General features: G+C 34.6%; 1 protein-coding gene across 2 annotated transcripts in view; it reads left to right on the forward strand.

The window, feature by feature from the left end:
• CSMD3 (CUB and Sushi multiple domains 3) overlaps positions 1–23,693 on the forward strand; it is a 1,221,727-nt gene that overhangs the window by 1,049,232 nt on the left and 148,802 nt on the right. For both annotated transcript variants that reach the window (XM_032858445.1, XM_032858446.1), the window contains 3 exons: positions 9,076–9,200; positions 16,011–16,107; positions 18,826–18,930. In XM_032858445.1, the coding sequence (XP_032714336.1) occupies positions 9,076–9,200; positions 16,011–16,107; positions 18,826–18,930 (327 nt within the window). The remainder of the gene's footprint in view (positions 1–9,075; positions 9,201–16,010; positions 16,108–18,825; positions 18,931–23,693) is intronic.

A 23,693-nucleotide genomic window follows, 5' to 3' on the forward strand; every position in this document is an offset into this window, starting at 1 on the left:
GGTTAATGGAATGAACAGATCTTCCCCTTTCTGTACTTTTATACTCTCATAAAGACAAAACAGATGTTTCTCCTTTTGAGCCACAATATATGATGACTTCATACTCTTATAAAATAGTAATAAGTAAATTATCCTAAACTAAAGACCATGAGCTGAGAGAAATGTTCCTATATGTCTATGCCAAAATTAGTCATGCAATATGCATAAATCGGAAATTACATTGCTTTAAATCAACTTAATAATTGAAGACAGACACATGATAATAATAAATCTCTTCAGCCTCACAATGGATTTTTTAATATTTCTCTATAAATATCAAGAATCAGTCAATATTTCTGTCTCACTTTTCCCGGTAATTATTTACATAATTTGTGTCACTTTTACTTTATTTATGTAGGTATTGATAGAAAATATCAATACCGTATAATAGAAGGTAACTAGGTAAGTAACTGTCTTCATTTAGTTTCATATACATGATGAAAATTCCTTGAAAATATTCCTTTTTTAAAAAATAGAATGATACAATGACATCTGGCAATTCATAACCTAGCTCATTAATCTTTAAACATCATTGCTCTAGTTTGAGTGTTCAGAGAACCTATTATCGATGCAGAGTACTGAAGTGTAACTTTATAAATTATCTGTTAAAGGTTCTATTTGTATATTTATCACGTTAATGGGGAAAATTGTAAATAATCATGTAAAACCGAATTAAAATTCCCACAGCTGGGAACTCTAAGTTCTTAGTATAATGGTTAATTAAGTCTTGGGCAATAATAGACTTGTGCTCTGACTTTAACACTGAGATGTGGGTGAGTCACTACATGATCCTGGAAAATTTACACAATTTCTTATTCTTAATTGCCATATCAATAAATCAGGAAAATAAGAGAATTTCCTTGTAGGTTTATTGTGACTATTAGTTCTTAGAATCCAGTAAGTACTCAATAATTAAGTTGTTTTTGTTGTTTCCAAATCTTCCCTCACAGAAGCAGGAGATAAAACTTTAATGCTAAAGGTATTGGATCTAGAATATAGAATTTACACACAGTACTGACAAAAGGCTTGATATTATTGATTCTCATTTGTTGATATGTTTTAATAACATTTTAAAGTTAATAAATGTAAAAACTATCTTCCATAGGAGATTTTTGTATCTTAAAAAGGCAAAACACATGGACTCTTATCATCCTTTCCAATTTAATAATTTAAGGAACCTTGAATGTAACATTTTTTTTGTACTTAAAACTTTTAAGAAAGACATTGGGGGGCGCCTGGGTGTCTCAGTGGGTTAAAGCCTCTGCCTTCGGCTCAGGTCATGATCCCAGTGTCCTGGGATCGAGCCCCGCATCGGGCTCTCTGCTCAGCGGGGAGCCTGCTTCCTCCTCTCTGTCTGCCTGCTTCTCTGCCTACTTGTGATCTCTGTCTGTCAAATAAATAAATAAAATCTTAAAAAAAAAAAAAAAAAGAAAGACATTGGATGACATATAATAACAATTTTCTTGAGACTAATAGCAGTTATTTATTAAAATAAAATAAAATATTATTTATTAAAATAATAAAATATTTATTAAAATTAAAATAGCTATTTAAAATTTTATTAAAATATTAATTTAATAAAATATTAAATTTTGAGAGACTGAAATTTCTTGCTACCAATTTTCATATTTAAGGACAAATGGTTGAAAAGGAACTGACTTAAAATAATAGGCATATGTTCATGATTTGGTTTGTTCTCATTGTATGTGAAAGTATAAAATTAATGAAGTTAAAATTTAAACAGTGGTAAGGTACTGGGTACCTCAGTGGGTAGCTCAGTTGGTTAAGCATCTGACCCTTAATTTTGGCTCAGGTCATCATCTCAGGGTTATGAGATCCAGCCCTGTAATGGGTTCCAAGCTGGGTATGGAGCCTGCTTACGATTTTTTCTTTCCCTCTGCTATATGCTCATTATCTAAAAAAAAAAAAAAGAAAAAAAATTAAACAGTGATTAATACAACTGTGTTTGGTTTTGACTATATATATTTAACAAAGATTTTCATTCAGACTTTCCTTCTGTTCTTGAAAAGTTAAAAAACTTGATTATTCAAAGAAATTTCTTTTGTCTATGAAAATATGAAAAATGAGACAGGGTTAGAAGAAGAGATAAAAAGATATTAAAGAAGGAATAAAACCAGAAAAATGAAAGAAAGGATATTTTAGGAATAAGAAAAGGAAAGAGAGAAAAATAATATATTGTGGGATAGGGAGAATACAAATTCTAAACCCTAAAAATAAGTAATCTTTATTTAAAGTGGAAGAAAACCCCTATATTATTACTAAGGTTTATGTTTAATCTTAATGTTAAAATTGAGTCCAAAACTAGAAGTATGGTGATTCTAAATGGCACTCAGATGTTAACTCAGTTTAGGGTCTACCATTTGGTCTAACTGCCAAATGAAAATATACATGTATTTCTATTTTTAAGTGTAAATATTTTTAGCTTCAAAATGTTCTGAATAAAAATAATTGTGTCTTAAAATATTCAAAAAAGGAAAAGGTTTGGTGTCTTAAAGATTCAACTATGACAGTCAAGTACACAGTCATCTTTAGGTTATTATCAAATCATTATCTTTAATTTTATTTATTTTATTTTTTAAGATTGTATTTATTTACTTATTTGAAGTGGGGAGGGGAAGGAGCAGAGGCAGAGGGACAAGCAGACTTTTGCTGAGCATGGAGCCCAACGTGGGGCTCAATCTCACAACCCTGAGATCATGACCTGAGCCAAAATCAAGAGTTGCTTAACTCTTGGATGCTTAACCTACTGAGCTACCCAGGTACCCCAAAGCATTATCTTTAATTTTAGTTCATCATCAACATTTGTTCATGAATAAAATATTAATTGCCTCAAGATCTTTGAACATTCTATTTCTTCTACTTGGAACATGCATTCCCAAAGATATCTTTTAGGCTTACTACATCACTTCATTCAAACTGATAATCTTCCTTGAACATCCTATCCAAAATAATTTTCTGATACCCATGTTCCATTTGTTCTATGCCTTTACCCTGCTTTTCTTTAATGACAAACATCCACCATATTACATATCATTTGGGATTTTTTTGTCTGTTTTTGTTTTTTGTTTATTTTGTTTTGTTTTTAGTTTCTTAGTCTTTCTTGTCCTCCTCTGCCCTGACACTATTGTTTTTATGTTCTTCAAAAAGAGGACCTGGCATATAATAGATATTCAATAAACATTTGCTCAGGAAATGGATTTTAGCAATTAGCTGTGATAATTTCCTGAATTCTTGTAGAGGTCAAACAACTGGACAGTTTCCCAAGTCCAGGGGCCATGCATTTTCAATTTCAGGCTTTCTTAATTAATTTTTTTTATTTGTTTCAGGGGTACAAGTCTGTGATTCATCAGTCTTATATAATACCCAGTGCTCATTACAACACATACCTCCCTCACCAGATGCTGATGCTCTTGCTCACTTTGCTTGCTTAGACTTTTACAAGCCATTGGAAGTTTGGAACTCTTCTGAGACTATTTCTGTAGGAAAGAGCAAACAATAGATTTACATATGATCTGGGTAGTTTTATTCTGAGAGAGAACAAATTCTCTATTTACTCTTTACAGTTTAGTTATAATCTTTGACAATCTATTTATCAGATTTTATAATTTATTATTTATTATATATTATATATTATTATACACTATATATTATTTACTTATTATTATTTATTATTTATTATTTTCTCTATGTTTACTATCCCATGAATACTCAGTTAACAACCTAAGCCAAGTGAGCATTCATCTGAAACCAAAAGAAGGCAGCTTTCCACATTCCTAATGATTTCCATCTCCTCTGCATTATTTTAGTTTCATGGTTCTTACTATGGTTAGCAACACCTTCCTTTTTTTTTTTTTTGGCTATAAGAAAACACAATGAAATGTTCCATAATTTTGCAAAAACTGACAGACTAAAATTAAACCGTTAAGTGAAAAGCGGCACCATTAGTCATGACATTTGGGTGGTCTTTATAGTTAGCATGGTCAAATACTAAGGTAGGGGACCTACAAGTTTAAATGACCAGTATGTTAGTGATACTTAGTAATTGTGCACAAATCTGTCATATCCAGCCATTCTTAGGCAAATTATAATAAAGTACAATGATATTTTGATAAGAACATTGGACTTGGAATAAATATAAAACTGAAAAATACATGCCAAAGACTGAGTTTTTATCTTCCAAATTTGACCTTGTTACACTTCAGATTTCTTAAAATTTTCAGTCTCATAAAACACCAAGCTGTCCTCCCTCTGAGACTCTGTGATTCAAATAACCCCCTGCAGCCACTAATAGCTCTGACAATATATGGCCTAAGGCATAAGTACTTTTGTTAGTGGGAGGTCTCTTTTGAAAAGCCCCTGAACCTGCCATTTATTGCCCTTAGGCAGAAAGTTTTTAATTAGCTGCTTATCCCATCACCTTTATCTGGTTGCCTCCCCTCCCCTACAGAAACTTTAGAATCTCAGAAAAAACTACTTTTACTTGTATTCTCTCCATGACAACACCCCTTTATATCATCTTTTCTTAGGGCAGTAGAGAAATTGATAAGGAAATACAGGAGCTGATTCCTCATTCACTGATTCATTTATTTATCCATTTATTCATCCATGAAAAGGTTACTCAAAATAATAATAAATAGGGGCGCCTGGGTGGCTCAGTGGGTTAAAGCCTCTGCCTTCAGCTCAGGTGATGATCTCAGGGTCCTGGGATTGAGCCCCACATTGGGCTCCCTACTCAGCAGAGAGCCTGCTTCCTCCTCTCTCTCTGCCTGCCTCTCTGCCTACTTGTGCTCTCTCTCTGTCAAATAAATAAATAAGATCTTTAAAAAATAATAATAATAAATAGCAATTAGTATTTATAAAAAGCACTATTAAGGATTTTCTTTCTTTCTTTCTTTCTTTCTTTCTTTCTTTCTTTCTTTCTTTCTTTTTTTTTTATGTTGATACCAATACTAGGAGGTAGGTAAGATTGTTTCTCTTAAGAGAGTAAAAACTCTGTGGTTTACAGATAAAAGCAGAATCAGGATTTGAACACAGGATGCTTGTCTAAAGCCCATTGCTGTCTTAATCCATATGTTATTATAGTGTATTACTGATCAGTAGGGAAATATGTATCTTTTAAAATAGGAAACAAATATTCAGATAAATAATATATGTAGGAATTGAAACTTTATAAAATATCCTATGTATAGTAATGCATATCTGGGGATACTTTTATAGTATATTTATAAACAGTAATATGGAACTTTGTATTGTTATATATGGCTTATTTAGGAAATCACTGGAAGAAAGGAATAATGCAGGAATGATGAACAGGAACCTATAACCACAATATATACACAGATATCACAGATATACAACCAGTTTGTCAATAGTTTATTCACCAAGCATTTACTGAGTGCTTACCAATTATCAGTCTCTCATCTAGCTTTGAATAAGAAGATAAGATTCCTGCCCTTTTGGAGTTTACATTTCAGTAGAGGGAGACTGAGCAACACACCAGTGATGTGTTCTCTTCTTTCAGATAGTAGTATGTACTATGGAGAAAAATAAAGAAAGGGCGGAGGTCCTAAGACACCCAGGGCATGCTGCTGTTTTACATACAAATGAAATGAATGGAGGGGGTTATAAAATCTTTGAGGTAAACATGTGTATAGACTATGAGGCAGAGACAGATCTTGACATGTTCAAGCCACAGCAAGAATCCCAGGTATCTGGAGCAGAGTGAATGATGGCAAGCATGATAGAAGAGTCTGGGGAGGCAGAGCGGAGGCCAAGTCATATGGACCCTCAAAGTATGTGGGACACTTGAATCTTCTCTAAGCAGTAAAAGAATTCATTGAGCTACTTTCTAAAAAATCACTGTGTAAAGAGGGATGGAGTAGGAGCAAGAGGATGGAATGGCAGGCTATTGCAATAGTGGAGAGGATAAATAAGGGTAATTTTGATAGGAAGATCATAGTCAGGGATGAGAATTGATAAGCTTCATGATATACTTTTTTAATTGGAGATAGGAAAGTTTACTGATAGGTCGAACATAGATGTAAGTGTGAATTTGAATATAAGAAAAGAAATTAAGATGAATGAATCCTAGATTTTTGGCTTAGAGCTAGGTGAATGATAGTAACATTTACTGAGATGGAGAATTGTATAGATAAAATTTCAAAAGCATTGTTTTAGACATATTAGTTTTCAGAGGCTTATTAGGCTTATTATAGCAGGAATCTGAGCAAAAGTCAGAATTTGAGATAACAGACATTTAGTAGTCATTCTATATTGATGACATGGAAATAGATGGCATTTTTAAGTGATGGTTAGAAAGAAAAGAGAAGACAGCTTAGGTCAGAGAGTGTTACAACATTTACAAGATCAAGAGAGGAGGGTAAGCTACAAAGAAAGAAGAGAAGAGAAAACAAGAGAAAGAAAAGGTGAAAGAAAGGAAAGAGAGAGAGGAAGGAAGGAAGGAAGGAAAAGAAAGAAAGAAAGAGGAAAGAGAGGAGTACAGGAGGAAGGAAGAAAAGAAAGAAAGGAAAGAAAGAGGAAGAAAGGACGAGGAGGAAAAAAGAAAGGAAGAGAGGAAGAATAAGATTGATTGTATCACCAGTGGTATAGAAAAAAGCAGGTTAGTGTGGTGTTTTTGTGGCCAAACAAAGAAAGGCTCAAGGTGGATGAAGTGATCAAAAGGAAGAGATAATTACTCAAAGATTGAGCAAAATGCAAATTAAGAATTGAATAACACATTGCAACAAGAATATTTTGGTGACTTTGGCATAGTCATTTCAATGGAGTGAAGACAAAAGACTGATGAAATGGATGGAGGACAGATTGGAAAGTGAGGAAGAGGGGATTTGTCACTGTAGCAGCAGGGAAGGAAACCTTAGAATATGAAGGGTAAATGAGTTAGAATCTTGGTGCCACAGTGAGCAGAGTTCCAGACAAATAGTTAATTGCTTCATCTTCTCAGACTTCAGTCTGTTGGAAGAGCCTAAAATCAAAAGTACATGAAAACATAGCATGAGCTTTACCATGACAGAGCTCTCTAGGAAAGAACTGGGTGCTATGGAAAACTATGGGACACTTAACGAATATGGGAGTTAGCAAAGAAGTAAATAGGTAAAACCAACATTGAATGACCATGGATGGTAGTGCTTGCTATGTGGGAGAAGGACATACAAATCACTATTAAGAGAGTGTATTAGTTCAGTAGGTTGAACTGGGATGGAGGATTGTGATGGTGACATATTAGGAAACCATGAGTACCTATAAGCCTGAAGATGCAGTTAGAGACTGATAAACTTAGCTGTATTTATCTTTAGAATTGACACAAGAGGGAGATTTTTGAAGGATTTTCAACAAATTTTAATTTTAAAAAGGTCATTTTAATAATAACGAGACATATTACATGGATAGTATACCCACCGTGACGAGGCCCATTGGTATGATTACTGTAGTAACCGAGACAAAAATGAGAGTCAGGTAGGATAATGCCAATGTAGAAGACCAACCATACTTTCTTTGAACTCAGAATCAGCACTTCATCAATCACTTATTTTTAATCTGTTTTTAGGAGTGAATCTCTATTATAGAAGTCTTACAGAAGAATCTTTATTATATTCTTCCATTCCTAGCACGTCAATTCTTAAGTCATCTCACTGTTGACTTTTTGTTTAAAGGAGCTATTTTTTTTTCCTGATCCATTTAACCTGAATGAATATAGAACCCAATAATGTAAATTTTTAGGAAATTACAACAAAATGGTTTTCTTTGAAGATACATTCTTACACTATTAAAAACCTTTGTAGCACTCTTCTGAGCAACTGCCCTAAGCTTTTGCATTAGGCTTTGGAAGCAGCAGAAAACTAACTTTTTAAAAAATTATTATAAAAGGTAGTATATCCTGATATCTCACTGTTATAATGAGACTACAACAAATGCTCAAGCATCAGAGTGCCAGTGGTATCTAAAATAATAATAGTTGTGAAAGGAAATAATAAAAGGAAGTATATTTTATTGACCTCTCCCTGTGTTCCAAGATATGTGCTAGCTTCCTTATGTACATTATCGTATCTATATATTTTTCACAAAAGCCCTTTTTTAAACACCTGCGTTATCATTTCACATACAAAATTCTGAGTTTCAGCAAGTATAAGGGACATATCTAACATCACACAGTATTTAACATTGTAAGATAGGTCATGCCCAGAGCCAAGCTGATAGTAGCTGGGAGCATTTTAAGATTAATACTTAGTACTTTTAAAAAATGATAGAGGCCTTTATTGACTTCAGAGCAGTTCTACACATTTTTTTTTTTCTTGTCATACTGTACTGGCAATAACCAGACTGGCCCCATATCAAGTTTCCTCTTCCACCAAAGGGCATGGACTATGGAGCCAAACTATCAGTATTCAAATTTCATCGTCATCTCTTACTAGCTCTATGATTTCAAGCAAGTTATTTAATTCCTTAGTGATTCTATTTCCTGTAAAATAAAGAGAATATTTATATCTCATTGGATTGTTGGGAGGCTTTAATGAGTTAAAAATCTGTACACTGCTTTTAAGAGTCTTAGGCAAACAGTAGGCTCTGTATAAGTGTTGCTATCACCTTGATTACTCCTGAAGAGATGCTATTACTCTTTAAATGATGCATAAAGAAAAAAATCATAAATATAAGATAATTCTTCAAAAAATTCCATTTCTAGACACGAGCGATTTTAATGCAAATGTGCCATTGCACTTTTTAGTAATATACTGGAGGTGATAGCCTGTCATTGAGTTAATAGTTGTATGATTTTAGATATGCCATTGTAAGGTTATCCATTCATGTCGTCTAATTATTTTTAAAAGTTTTTAGGGAGAAAGATTTAATTTTCATTGTTCTTATGAGTTTTAAAAAATAGTAAGATTTGGCTGTGTTTGCAATTCTAGTATCTGTCTAAGATGTTATCTCTGACCTTTTCTCTTATTTTAATCCTTTGCATTAGAATTAACTCCCTCTCTTGAATTGTTTTACTTTTAGTGCCCTGTGGTGGAATTTTAACTAAGCGCAAAGGGACTATTTTGTCTCCTGGATACCCTGAGCCTTATGACAACAATCTGAATTGCGTATGGAAGATCACAGTGCCTGAGGGAGCTGGCATTCAAGTAAGGAAATTTAAATTTTTCTCGTTTTCATTGTATGTTTGAAGTTAATCCTCTTCAGAGATGACAGGTTGCAGGTTACTTCTAAAGGTTTAGCCAGTGCTTTTCACTGGCATGGTTGAACGTAAATAGAAAGATACTTATTAATTTTCGCACCTGCAAAAAACAGAAAACCAATTCAAGAAGGCATAAGCAGTAAGAAAAAATATGTTGCTCTACATGACATGGAATCGGGGGTAAAGGTTGTTTATTTCAGAAGTTTAGTTGTGTCCTTCTTGATCCAGGTTTTTCTCTCTCGCTCTTCTCTGCCATTTTAGCATGTTGACTTAGTTCTTAAGCTTCTTTTCTCATGATCTTGAGATGGCTACAAAAGCTCATAACAGCTTTGCACAGCAATGGCCAACAGCCAAAATGTAATGTTTCTATCTTACATAACTTTACAGTGGTTAATTTTTTTTTTTTTTAAGAAATCCTTCCAGTAGACTTTCCCTCCTGTACTATTGATCAAAATTGCAAGCAGATTCATTCCTAAGCCATATACTACTGGCCAGTAGCAAAAGATTTATTATGATTTGGCCCAAACAAATCAATATTAAGTAAGGGGCTCAACTTCTCTTCTGATGTGTACTGTCCTCATTTAGTTGAACAAAATCAGTTCTCTATTAGCAAGGCACATGGATGCTAGTCTATAATCAACATGATATACCATATTATTACAATTGGGGAAGAGAAATTTGACTTGTTACTCTGTTTTAGAAGGAGGTTGTTTCTGGATAAATTGATGGCATTTTACTCCTGAGCCTGTATATATTCCATGGAAGGTAATTATTCTTCACAAAATATTATATAATCTATATTTCATAAAAATAACTTGATTACTTCTCCAACTGAGTCATAAGGTTTTCCTCTGGAAACTTGAGATATCTATTAGCCATGGAAAACATAGCCAAGAAATCATTCATTAAAACTGAAATTAGTAGTATAATTTTTAGTTAAAAAAAAATCACCTTCTTGAATTTATCTTTGTAATTTTTCAGAAAATTTTTAAAAAATCACTTGACGGGTGCTAGGAATGAAATAAATCAGTAAATCAATGAGAAAATATGAAATGTATTACGGTATTTTAAAGGACATTAAAAAATGAAAAGGCTATAGATCTATGCTTTTATTCTTACTAGCTGTGCCACCATTTTATGGCCAACCTGTAAAATTCTGGGAAAACAAGTAAATCCTATCTCATGACCAGTAGAATGAACAAAGATTTTAGAATTGTCCATGTTCCAGGTCGTATAGAAAATCTGAAAGCAGGTGATAACTTTAGAACCTTCATAGAATATTTGCTATTTCATGTAGTTGTGAGTTTATGAAGGTTATCCTAGAGCTTCTAAATATTATCAGCTTGTCCATTTCTGTCTCAGCTTACAATAATATTAAAAAAAGCAAACCCTAGCATTTCCTCTCTAATTCTCATTTTTTGTGTGTGTGTGTGTTTTTTGTTTTTGAGCCCTGCAATGTGGCTTTAGCATTCAGTGCTTTAAATGAGTCACTCATAGTAATCACTGAAGACCTATAGGTCAGTAAATGCATTGTTTTGCCCATTCTGCTTATTCTGACAGCAACATTCTAATCCCGTCCCTTCTCTTGTCACTCTTAAAACATGGTTTTTCTCCTTAGTTTTGCCGGTACCAACACTCTCTTGGACTTTGTTTTATTTTTTACATCAGTGGCTCTTCATTCTATATCTAGGAACATGGTCTTGTCTTTCTACTCACCACATCAGATACAGCGCTTAAGAGATTGTGTGGTGTTTGTTCATTTTACCTTACACCATTCTCTCTGCCATTTTATCTACTTCCATGTCTTTGGCTACCATTTTGTGCTGATGATCCCCAGGACCTGCATCATAATAGACCATCAGAAAACATTTTTTTTTTTTTTAATGAAGAACTGAATAAATATTGGGTCTCAAACCTAAATATCTAGCCCAGACCTTTCACTTAAGTTGCATGTCATATATCTTACTGCCCACTGGGCATGTTCAGCTAAATTTCTTGCTGGAATTTCAAATTCAACCTGTTCAAAATTAACTTCATGATTTTTTCTCATTATTATGGAACTTCTCTAGTGTACTCTGTCTTGGAATGAATCCTTCATCCATTCAGTTGCAGAAGCCAGAAATCTTGATGATTTTTTTTTCTTCTCCTATTTTATACAATGAAATATGTCAGTGTCAGGTCTGTCTTTCATAAATCAAGTAAGTCTATTTCTCTCCATCCAAATTTTTACCACTTAAGATTGGGTGGTCATCATCCTTCTCCCAGGTTCTTTTTCTCCCCCAATCTACTCCTCAGAGGGCAGAGAGTAACCCCAAATTAAAAACCCAATAATTCCACTTTCCTGCTTATAATACTTCAACTGTCCCCTCTATCCTTAACTTCTTGACAAGTTGATTATGCCTTTGTGCTTTGTCCTCATTTCTTATCTCTTCTGTTTACACTATTTTAGTTTTTTTATAAAAGCTCTCTTTTGCCTTTGGGCATTTGTGCAGGTTACTCCCTTTGCAAGCAACACTCTTCTTGAGTTTCCTTTATTTGGCTTATTCTTAGTCATCATTTCTGTCTCAACTTAAAACAGTTCCTATGAAAAACTTTCCATGAACTTGAGAAAAGGTTAAGTCCCGTGCTGTATGTTCTCATAGGTCCCTGTAATTTCCTTATTACAACACCCATCACATTTTACTGTTATAGCTTACTTAATTATCCGTAAGCTCCTGAGGGCACTAAGTCTACTCTGGCACGCTCAGTAAATATTTTTAGAATGAACCAATGAATACTTCCTCAAGCAGTGGAGTTTTGGACTATTTTAAGGAGTTAAGGCAGTATGATGAACTAAGACCTCTGAAGACAAAGGACATTGTGTATCACTTGTCCTAGCCCAACACTGCTCAAAGTTGGACTCTTAATATCAATAACACTATAAAATATTTCACTGAGGAAGCATTTTATTTAATGATCACACATTAGAAAACAGGATTTGAATTTAACAGAGCATTTATCAGACTTACAGAGTGTGAAGTGTACTAGGTTTTTAATTTAAAATACTCTAAAGGACTGCCAAACACTTTTCTTCTAATTAACCACTTATATGTATGGTAATTAATATACACACACATATGTAATATGTGATTTATATTTGAAATTTCACTAACTTTACCTAAAAGCTACCTGACGACTATATACTACTAAACATTAGGTTTAAAGCAATGCTTATTTTATTCAGTTAGGATGAATATCTGGTTAAATTAAGAATTATATGAATATTCAATAAATTCTCTCTGCGATGAAATGGGATAACCAGTGGTGGAAAGAAGAAACATTTAAAAATGCTGAAAAAGGTCCAAATAATATAGAGTGATAGAGCTATCTTTAGAAATCGCTTCAATAAATGGAGTGATTTGTTATATTAAGTTTACATGAGAAGTTTGTGGGGACTAGTGTATTCATTTGTCTGTCTGTTTTAGCAAAGTCTATTGATGGAGAATTCCAAAAGGGCTACAATAACAGAGTTATCAAGCAGAAGAACACTCTTTATGTGAATAACCTTGGGAAAACAACACTCATTACTTAATTGTGTCAATTTGTAGAATGATCATCATGAGTTAATATAATCTAGCAAGCAAATCAAAATGAGATTTGAATGTCTATATGAGGAATATCTGGTTTTAGTGATTGGAAATTCATTACCTCATAAAGCTATTGTGTTGCCGTGATGGACAGCTCCATCTAATGCAAGATTTTTCTTAACGCTGAATCAATAGCTGCTTCTTTTTAAATCTTTTATTATGACTCTTATTGGGCTTTTCGTGGTTGTGGATCCTCAGTCATTTACTTGAGTCTCCCACACCTTCTGTGTTTATTGTGCCAAACTACATTCACAATGTGCCCAGACTCCAAGTGGCAAATTATGTTAGTCTTCTGTGGGTGCTGCAAATTCCCATGCACTTGACGATAGCTTAAAATAGCAGAAGTTTACATAAATAAATACATCAGCAGAAGTTTATTCTCTCAGAATACTAGAGACTAGAAGTCCCAAAGCAGTTTTCCTGAGCAGCAACTGAGGTGCTGACAGGGCTATGCTTTGACCCTCCAATTTTCCCTCTGCCCAGCCTCTCAGGGAGACATTTCCTTGCCTCTTCTAACTTTTTGGTGGCTGCTGGCAGTCCTTGGTGTCTGACAGTATGACTCCGTTTTTTACCCACATGGCCACATCGCATTCTTTTCTTCTGTCTGTGTCAAATCTCCTTTGACATCTATCTTATGATTGTAGTTAGAGCCCATCTGAATAATCCAGGATAATCTCCCTATCTGAAGATGTTTAATTTAATTGCATCTGAAAGGCCTTTTTTTTTTTTTTCTTCCTTGTAAGGCAATATGTGTAGGCACCAGAGATGAGGGGACCTGATATTTTTGGAGCCAGTATTCAGTCTGCTATACATATGTATCCAGAATTAAACAAAATTTCTTCTTCTCATGAAGATAATAGGCTTTCTTACAGATGTTTCATTTTTGTTCTCACCACCCCTCTGATCTCCACAGCTCAGGAAAAAAAGATAAATTATTCTTAAGTCTTCCCTCTCACTTCCTTCCCTTATTCAGATTACACAAAATCCAGTAACTTCCCCTGTAGCAACACATACGACATCTCTGTCCCCCTTTCTACTATTTATTCCTGCTTCCAACCTACTTCAATCTTTCATTGTTTCTCACACTGACTATTGCAGTGGACACTGAAATCATCTTTTCACTTATATTTTTTTCATCCAATGCCGTGCAGTACTTAAAGCAGTTCAGATTTTGCTCCTCCTAAAACCTTCAGTGGACTACTCAGTCGCATAATTACCGTGGTGGTGTTCAGTCTTTATAGTCTCTTGGCCAATCTCTCTCACAACTAAGATATATTAAATCCTTTATACACACTGGACACTATTCTCAACTAAAATTAATTTAATTTTTACAACAATTCTATGAATTAGGTACCTTTACTACAATGATTTATAAGAGTAATTGAAGGCCTAGAGAGATTAACAGCTCTTCTAGGATTACATGGCAGCCAGTGGAAGGAGCCAAGAAATTGCAAATCCGAGCATCTTCACTCCGCAGTCTCTAGTATTTATCCACTAAGCTCTTTTGAACTTTTCTCTGCTTTTCCTAACTTTGCATGCATATTTCCTCATATGTAAATACTTTCTCCTGTGGCTAAATTGGATTACCAATGGTTCACTAAATCCACCTCATGGCTTGCACTCTCTACATTTTTATAACTCAGTAATTTCTTTCAGTGGAAAACTGCTCAACATGTTTAGCTTATCCCAAATGTCAACTCCTGCATGAATCCTTACTTTTTTTTCTTTTCTTTTCCTTTTTTTTTTTTTTTTTAATCTTTTCTTCCTCTGAATTGTAGGAAAAGAAAATTCAGGTATGAAGAGAAAACTGATCATTGTTTAAGGAGGTAGTGATAATATTATAATCATACAGCTTTAATTCCATTCTTCATCCTGTCCTGGAACGTTGCCATTGGGCCTCATGCCTGTCACACAGGCAGGGTATCTGTTGCCATGTGGCACACACCCCTGGAAAAGAGGCACCAGCATTCACTTGACGGGAAGAATGATGATGGTCTATTTTGTGGATAAGAAATTTTTAATGAATGTCATTGTTACAATTATTTAGTGAGTGAGTGCAGTGTTTACAGTTATAACAGACTTTAGCTATACAAATTTATTTTAATAGAGTTAGTCCTTCCCTTCCTCCAAAACAATAAGATATATACTCCACAAAGGGAATAAAGATCACATCCACAGTTGTGGGGGTCCTGTGGGTTCTTGCAAACCTCAAGCTGTGCCAAGTGAAGGGCGATAAAGTAACACATGCCTCTTTCTTTAAATAAAATTTAATAGGAGAGAATTGTACTCCAGCATTTCCCTTATCAACTTTAGGGACCTTCACAGTAATTTAGTTATTATGACTCCATTCATAAAAATAATCTTTAAAAGATGTACCCAAATGAGTTATTAAGTATAATTTTTGTCATCCATATTGAGACCTATTAAAAATGTACATAGGGGATAATGTTAATTTTTTTAATGAAAGGAAATTGAGCAAAGACTAGGCAAATAACGAAAAATAAAATATATCCAGTATAAGCCTAGTTAAACTGGCAAGAATCTAACACTCCAAAATATAAGTTAACCAGTTGTTTAGGATATGTACTGGGGTTCCTGGCACTAAGACATTAATTAACCCAAAGCTTTTATTTTTATTTTTTTAGATTTTATTTCTTTATTTACTTTACATTTATAGAGACAAAGACAGAAGAATGGGGGGAGGGGCATAAGGGAAGGGAGAGGACAGGCAGACTCCCTGCTGAATGGTCACTGGCTCCATGTGGGGCTTCATCTCATGACCATGAGATCATGACCTGAGCCGATATCAAGAGTCGGATGCTTAACCAGCTTAGCCACCCAGACGCCCCCCAACCCACAGCCACAGAGAATGCTCTGAGATGGTGACAGACATTATCAGTGTTATACCCATAGTGAACACTATTAGGTGCCCCATCAGCTCTTCTCGCCAAAGTCTGCTCATGTAAGCTAGCGCCACAATGGCAGAGATGAGTTCTGCTAAAATCCTTCTGTGAAGGGCCATAGTGACATGGTCCCAGCTCAGAGTTCACTCTTCTAATACGGTGGGGAGGACGGAAATATTAATATCTTGTTAGATATATGTTTTCTTATCAGAAAGTATTATTTCACAGGTGCAAGTTGTGAGCTTTGCTACAGAACATAATTGGGATTCTCTGGACTTCTATGATGGGGGAGACAACAATGCTCCACGACTTGGAAGTTATTCAGGTAAACAGAAGAGTTGAGCTTAATTAAAATAGAGGTATAATTAGGAATATAAAAATCTCTCTCTCTTTTTAAAAGAGCTCCCAGAACTCTGACTTGGCCGTTTAAATTGCTTGTTATAAACTATACACAGGGAACTAAATTACAAGGTGAGAAGTTTGAAAGGCATTAAAGGTAATGACATTGAAATTGCTGTTTAAAACCTTATTATATTCTTACTATATTTATGTAATTATTTATTGATGCCTTTATAGTAATATTTTCAGCTGAGCTGTGGTTCAAGAATAATATGTGTGCCCTTAAATAGTTAAAATTTAGACAGTGCTTGGTAAGTATGCTCTATCTACTCAATAGAGTGTTACCCAACCATTAAAATAATTTTAGAGACTGTGTAACAACATGGTAAATGTTACAAGGTACTGTTGAGTGAGAATAAAGAGAATATAAAATTATGTCTATGAAATTAATAAACTTATATAAAGTTAATATATACCCAGGTACCAAGACCAGAAGGCTTTTAAATTTGTTAAGGTTTTTAAAGGTAATTTATGCAATAATCTAACAGCTTTTTCCAATGTATGAAAAGTGAAATCAAATCTTACTCTAATTTTAACTGTACTTTTTACTTTATTATACTTTTTAACGGTAGACAGAGGAACATAGCTTAACCACCAACTTATTTTCAGATGTACTTGAATCAGTGTGAATGGTTTTAAGTTTTTAATAGATTTTAAAATAGAGTATGATAACCAGTTTTTCAGCAGCACCATGGAGAAAAGGAAAGAAGAAATACCTGGAGTAGGAGTGACTTGGTTTGGTCATAGAAAGTATTTTAGGTATAGATTAAGGTAGAAGTCTTTCTTGGAAGAAATCTCTTAACATTTTGAATATACATTTGTGTAGAATAGATTGGAGGTATACTTTCTTTCTTTCTTTCTTTTATTTTTTTAAGATTTTATTTATTATTTATTTGACAGGCAGAGATCACAAGTAGGCAGAGAGGCAGGCAGAGAGAGAGGAAGGGAAGCAGGCTCCCCTCTGAGCAGAGAGCCTGATGCTGGGCTCAATCCCAGAACCCTGGGATCATGACCTGAGCTGAAGGCAGAGGCTTTATTTAACCCACTAAGCCACCCAGGCGTCCCTACTTTCTTAATAATAAATACAACAATGACAATAATAAAAGTGACAACAACTACTGATTTACCAAGTGCTAGCTCTATGTGATGCTTGTCATCCATTTCCTCGTTTACTCTTTCTAGCAGTTCTGGTATGTGATTGAAACTTGGAGAGATTAAGTTGCCTGAGTTTGTACAGCTAATGTTAGAATGAGACTGGAGCCCAGCTGGTGTGGCTCCAGAGCCAAAGCTCTCGATCGCTTTGATTCTCTAGGAGGCTAAGGACAGGTCAAGTTTACCTCTATCTTAAGTGATTCAGTAAGGATACTATGGACAGGTAACAGGTTGAAAACATAAACAAAGCAATTATATGTTCTATAATGAATTAGTCCTGACTTTTATAGAAGGATCAGTGAGTGGTTAAGGTCCACAGGGTTGTACAAAGTATAAAGTTACTGTTACAGAAAAATTTTGCAATGCTATCAAATAATATGCTATCTTAAAACATATTAAAAAAAAACATAGAATTGACACTTATTTTTATGCTTGTCATTTGAAACTGCTTGAGTTGTAATCTTAAGGATCTTGAATTATTATTACTCAATGTCAAATAGTCAGGAAGTAATTGGTTCAAGCAGATATTTTGTTTTCAACTCAGTAATCAAACAAAGTCAAGTTGATTTCCTTTAGAAATTCAGAAGTACATCATTATAATGTATTTGCTGGGAGACATGGCTAACACTAGTTTATAATTGGGATTTTTCAAACACTACTTACCAGCTTTGCTGTCAGAGTATAAGATACATCAAGGTACTTTACCTGGTAAAGGTAAGTACATAGAAATACATAGAAGTAAGTACATAGAAGTAAGTAAGTAAATACATAGAAAAGCATACATAACATGAAATGCATATATAATATATTTGTGTGTTTTATTATATATATATATAATAAAAAGGACAATAAATAAATACATCCTCTGAATCCACACATAATCTTGAGTTACTATTCTATAAAAATCACCTGCAAATTTTAAAGTTAAGTTTCCTGTTAGTTCATGCATGGAAAATTGAAATCCACATGAAATTAAAAACATTTATTTTAGGTGAACTGTAAAATTAACTGCTTTAACCAGCTCTTCTGCCTATTTTTAGGGAGCACTATAGAGTGATCCCAAAGTGATCCAAAGACTATCTCTTTGGAGATAGTCACAAACAATAAAATGAAAAAGAAATGTGGAAGATATATATATATATTTAAAGGTTTTATTTATTTATTTGACAGAGATCACAAGTAGGCAGAGAGGCAGGCAGAGAGAGAGAGGAGGAAGCAGGCTTCCGGCTGAGCAGAGAGCCCGATGTGGGGCTTGATCCCAGGACACTGGGACCATGACCTGAGCCGAAGGCAGAGGCTTTAACCCACTGAGCCACCCAGGCGCCCCTGGAAGATATATTTTTATCAAAAAATTCCTGAAAGAACATTTAACCAATACGTAATTTCAGTGATAATCTATTGGCTGATTAGTTTTACTGTGATCTTTATTTATTTATCTTTTATTTATCTTTATTATGTGATAATTGACCTGCCTTTTCAATTATCATTTCAGGAACAACAATACCCCATCTGTTGAATAGTACATCTAATAATCTATATCTAAATTTTCAATCAGACATCAGTGTTTCTGCTGCAGGATTTCACCTTGAATACACAGGTAAATATATCATGTGTTCCTCAAGAAATTTAAGACCAAGTTTACATTCATTTTTAAATACTAATTTCTTGAATATAGAAACTAAATGGACTTTGTCAGAAGAGAATATCATCTTATTTTTAAAGATTTTGATGTGCCTCTCCAATCATTCTATATAAAGTTTTATTTTCAACAGAATTTATAAGTATTTTCTTTTTTCTTTTCTTTTTTCTTCTTTTCTTTTTTCTTTTAAGAACACGTGAAATGAGATCAACCCTCATAATTTTAACACACAATACAATAGTGTTACTGTAGGCACAATGTTGTGCAGCAGGTCTCTAGAACTTACTTATTTTGCATAATTGAAACTTTATACCTGTTGAACAGAAACTTCCCATTTCCAAGCTTTGGCACACACCATTCTACTTTCTAGTTCTAAGAGTTTGTTCTAAGTTAGTTCTAAGACTATTTTTATGTATTTATTTCTTTACTTTTATTATTATTTTCTTGATCTGGCTATTTTAGATACTTCACATAAATGCTGTCATGTAGTATTTGTCCTTCTTTGTCTGGCTTATTTCACTTCGTATAATGTGTACTAGGTTCATTCATGTTGTTGCCTTTGGCTGGATGTCCTTCTCTTTTTATAAGACAATGGTATTACTTTGCATGTATATACCATCTTTTTATTCATTTATCTTTTAATGGGCGTTTCACTTGTTTCCTTATGTTGGCTATTGTGAGTGATGCCGCAATGAAAATAGGAGGGTGGATGTCTCTGAGATTATTTCAAATATTTTGTAAATATACTCAGCTGGGATTGCTAGATCATGCAATAGATGTACTTTTAATTTCTTTGAGAAACCTCTGTACTATTTTCCATAGTGCTTCTACCAATTTACATTCTCATCAACATTGTATAAGGGTTCCAGTTTTTCTGTATCCTCACCAACCCTTTTTTCTTTTTTTTCTCTAAGATGTATTTATTTTTTTGAGAGAGGTGGAGAGAATGCATCAGGGTAGGGGAGTGAAGAGGGGAAGGAGAGAATCTCAAGCTGCCTCCATGCTGAGTATGCAGCCCAACATGGGGTTTGATCTCACAACACTAAAATCATGACCTGAGCCCAGATCAAGAGTTGGTCATTTAACCAACTGAGCCACCCAGGCACTCCAACATGTAATTTTTTTAAACAAATAACAACATTTTATAGTTCTCAAAAGGAGACATATCCTAACATAAAACTCCAGTGTTTTTTTTTTTTTTAAGATTTTATTTATTTATCTGACAGAGACACAGCGAGAGAGGGAATACAAGTGGGGGTAGTGGGAGAGGGAGAGAAGGCATCCCACCAAGCAGGGAGCCTGATGTGGGGCTTGACCCTAGGACCCTGGGATCATGACCCGAACTGAAGACAGACGCTTAATGACTGAGCCACCCAGGTGCCCCAAAACTCCTGTTTTGAGTATTTATGCACTGGATAACATAGCACCAACATTCTTAAAGCAGATCATCAAGGAATACAAGGAGAAATAAACAGAAATGCATTATGAAATTGACCAAAATTGACCCAGTACAGAAATTCTACATAGAGTAATAATCATAGGAATAATATAGAAAACAGTTCACACACACACACACACACACACACACACACACACACACAAAATACCAGGTCCAAATGGCTTCACATAGAAATTTGCCAACCTTTAAGGACCAGGTAATCCCAATGCTGTTTTAATTATTCTGTCCTCTGTGGTGTATCATAGGTTCTCATAATACATTAGAAAACTACAAGCTAAACTCTTTTATGAATATGATGCAAAAGTCTTATTTTTTCATTTCATTGAAATTTAATTCACACATAACATTGTGGTGTTCTTGAACTTATGCAATGTGTTGATTTGATATATGTATTTACTGCAAAATGATTACACAGTATGGATAGTTAATACCTCCATAGCTCACATAATTAGCTTCTTTTTTTTTCTTTGTTCTTTTGTGTGTCTGTGCCTGTGTGTGTGAATACTTAAAATCTAGTCTCTTAGCAACTTGCAATTTATGACACAATATTGCAAACCATTGTCACCATGCTATATATTGGATCCCCAGAATTTATTCATTTTATAACTAGAATTTTATACACTCTAACTCATATCACCCCATTTTTTCCACCACTCATCTCCTAGCAACCATTATTCTGCTCTTTGTTTCTAAGATTCAAGATGAATGAATCTTTTTTAGATTCCACACACAAATGAGATATTTGTTTTCTGTGTCTGACTTATTCACTTAGCACAATGCCCTTAAGGTCCATGCATGATGTTGCAAATAGCAGGATTTCCTACTTTTTCATGACTGAATAATTAATTTTATATTTATATACCACACTTCTCTATCCATTCACCTATAGATGGATATGTAGGTTGTTTCCATATCTTGACTATTGTGAGTAATGCTGCAATGAACATGGAAGTGCAGATATCTCTTTGAGATACTCATTTTATTTCTTTTGGATGTATACCCAGAAATAGAATTGTTGCATTATATGATATTTATATTATTAATTTTTTGAAGAACCTCCATACTCTTACCCATACTGGCTGCACCAATTTTTGTATCCACCAACAGTGAACAGGGGTCCCTTTCCACCACATCCTCAGCAATGTTTGTTATCTCTTGTCTTTTTGAAGACAGTCATTCTAACAGGAGTAAGATGACATCTCATTGGGCTTTTGATTTACATTTCCCTGGTGGTTGGTGATATTAGGCATCATTTTGTGAACCTATTGATAATTTATATTTCTTCTTTGGAAAAAAATATCTATTCAGATCTTTTGCCTATTTTTAAATCAAATTGATTTTTGTGGTTTTTTTTTGTTGGTTTTGTTATTGTCTTGTTTTGCTACTGAGTTATATGAATTTCTTGAATATTTTGGATATTAACCCCTTATTAGGCACATAATTTGCAAATATTTCCCCCATTCTGTAAGTTGCCTTTTTATTATTTCTTTTGCTGGGCAGAAGATTTTTTTTTTTTCCAATGCTTTTTTTTTTTTTTTTAAATTTTATTTTTTATAAACATATATTTTTTTTTCCCCAGGGGTACAGGTCTGTGAATCGCCAGGTTTACACACTTCCCCGCACTCATCATAGCACATACCCTCCCCAATGTCCATAATAACCCCATCCCCCCCAACCCCCCTCCCCCCAGCAACCCTCAGTTTGTTTTGTGAGATTAAGAGTCACTTATGGTTTATCTCCCTCCCAATCCCATCTTGCTTCACTTACTCTTCTCCTACCCCCTTAACCCCCCATGTTGCATCTCCTCTCCCTCATATCAGGGAGATCATATGATAGTTGTCTTTCTCCGATTGACTTATTTCGCTAAGCATGATACCCTCTAGTTCCATCCACGTCGTCGCAAATGGCAAGATTTCATTTCTTTTGATGGCTGCATAGTATTCCATTGTGTATATATACCACATCTTCTTTATCCATTCGTCTGTTGATGGACATCTAGGTTCTTTCCATAGTTTGGCTATTGTAGACATTGCTGCTATAAACATTCGGGTGCATGTGCCCCTTTGGATCACTACGTTTGTATCTTTGGGGTAAATACCCAGCAGTGCAATTGCTGGGTCATAGGGTAGTTCTATTTTCAACATTTTGAGGAACCTCCATGCTGTTTTCCAGAGTGGTTGCACCAGCTTGCATTCCCACCAACAGTGTAGGAGGGTTCCCCTTTCTCCGCATCCTCGCCAGCATCTGTCATTTCCTGACTTGTTAATTTTAGCCATTCTGACTGGTGTGAGGTGGTATCTCATTGTGGTTTTCATTTGTATTTCCCTGATGCCGAGTGATATGGAACACTTTTTCATGTGTCTGTTGGCCATCTGGATGTCTTCTTTGCAGAAATGTCTGTTCATGTCTTCTGCCCATTTCTTGATTGGATTATTTGTTCTTTGGGTGTTGAGTTTGCTAAGGTCTTTATAGATTCTGGACACAGATTTTTTTTTTTTAAAGGATTTATTTATTTTATCTTAGAAAGACAGTAGGAGCAGGGGTAGGGAGGGGCGGGGGGGGGGGGGAAGAGAGACTCTCAGGTAGACTCTGCACTAAGTGCAGAGCCCAGCACAGTGCTCCATCTCATGACCCTGAGATCATGACCTGAGCTGAAACTGAGAGTTGGATGCTTAACCCACTGTGCTATCTCGGTGCCCCAGAAAATTTATTGTTTTAATTTGATGTAGTTCCACTTACTTATTTTGTATTTGTTGCTTGTCCTTTTGGTGTCATATCCAAAAAAATTCAATGCCAAGGCCAATGTCAAGGAGCTTTTTTCCTCTTTTCTCTTAGGACTTTTATAATATTGGGTTTTATTCCAATTCTGAATAATTTTTGTGAGTAGTGTAAGATAGGGATCTAATTTCATTCTTTTGCATATGATTAAACAGTTTCCCCAGCACCATTTATGGGGATGACACTATACATTCCCCTTGAGTATTCTTGACTTCTTTGTCAAATGTTAGTTGGCTGTACATATGAGGGTTTATTTCTGGGCTCTCAATTCTGTTACATTGGTGTCTGTGTCCATTTTTTATGCCAGTACAAGACTGTTTGATTATTATAGGTTTGTAATAGTTTGATATCAGGAAGAATGATGCCTCTAGCTTTGTTCTTCTTTCTCAGGATTGCTTTGGGTATTCAGGGTCTTTGCAGTTCCATGAATTTCTGTCTGTGAAATCATGCCATTGGAATTTGACATGAATTCTGTTGAATCTAT

The sequence above is a fragment of the Lontra canadensis genome, unplaced genomic scaffold (assembly GCF_010015895.1).
Source record: "Lontra canadensis isolate GAN:19392208 unplaced genomic scaffold, GSC_riverotter_1.0 scaffold15, whole genome shotgun sequence".
In the NCBI taxonomy this organism is placed as follows: Eukaryota; Metazoa; Chordata; class Mammalia; order Carnivora; family Mustelidae; genus Lontra; species Lontra canadensis.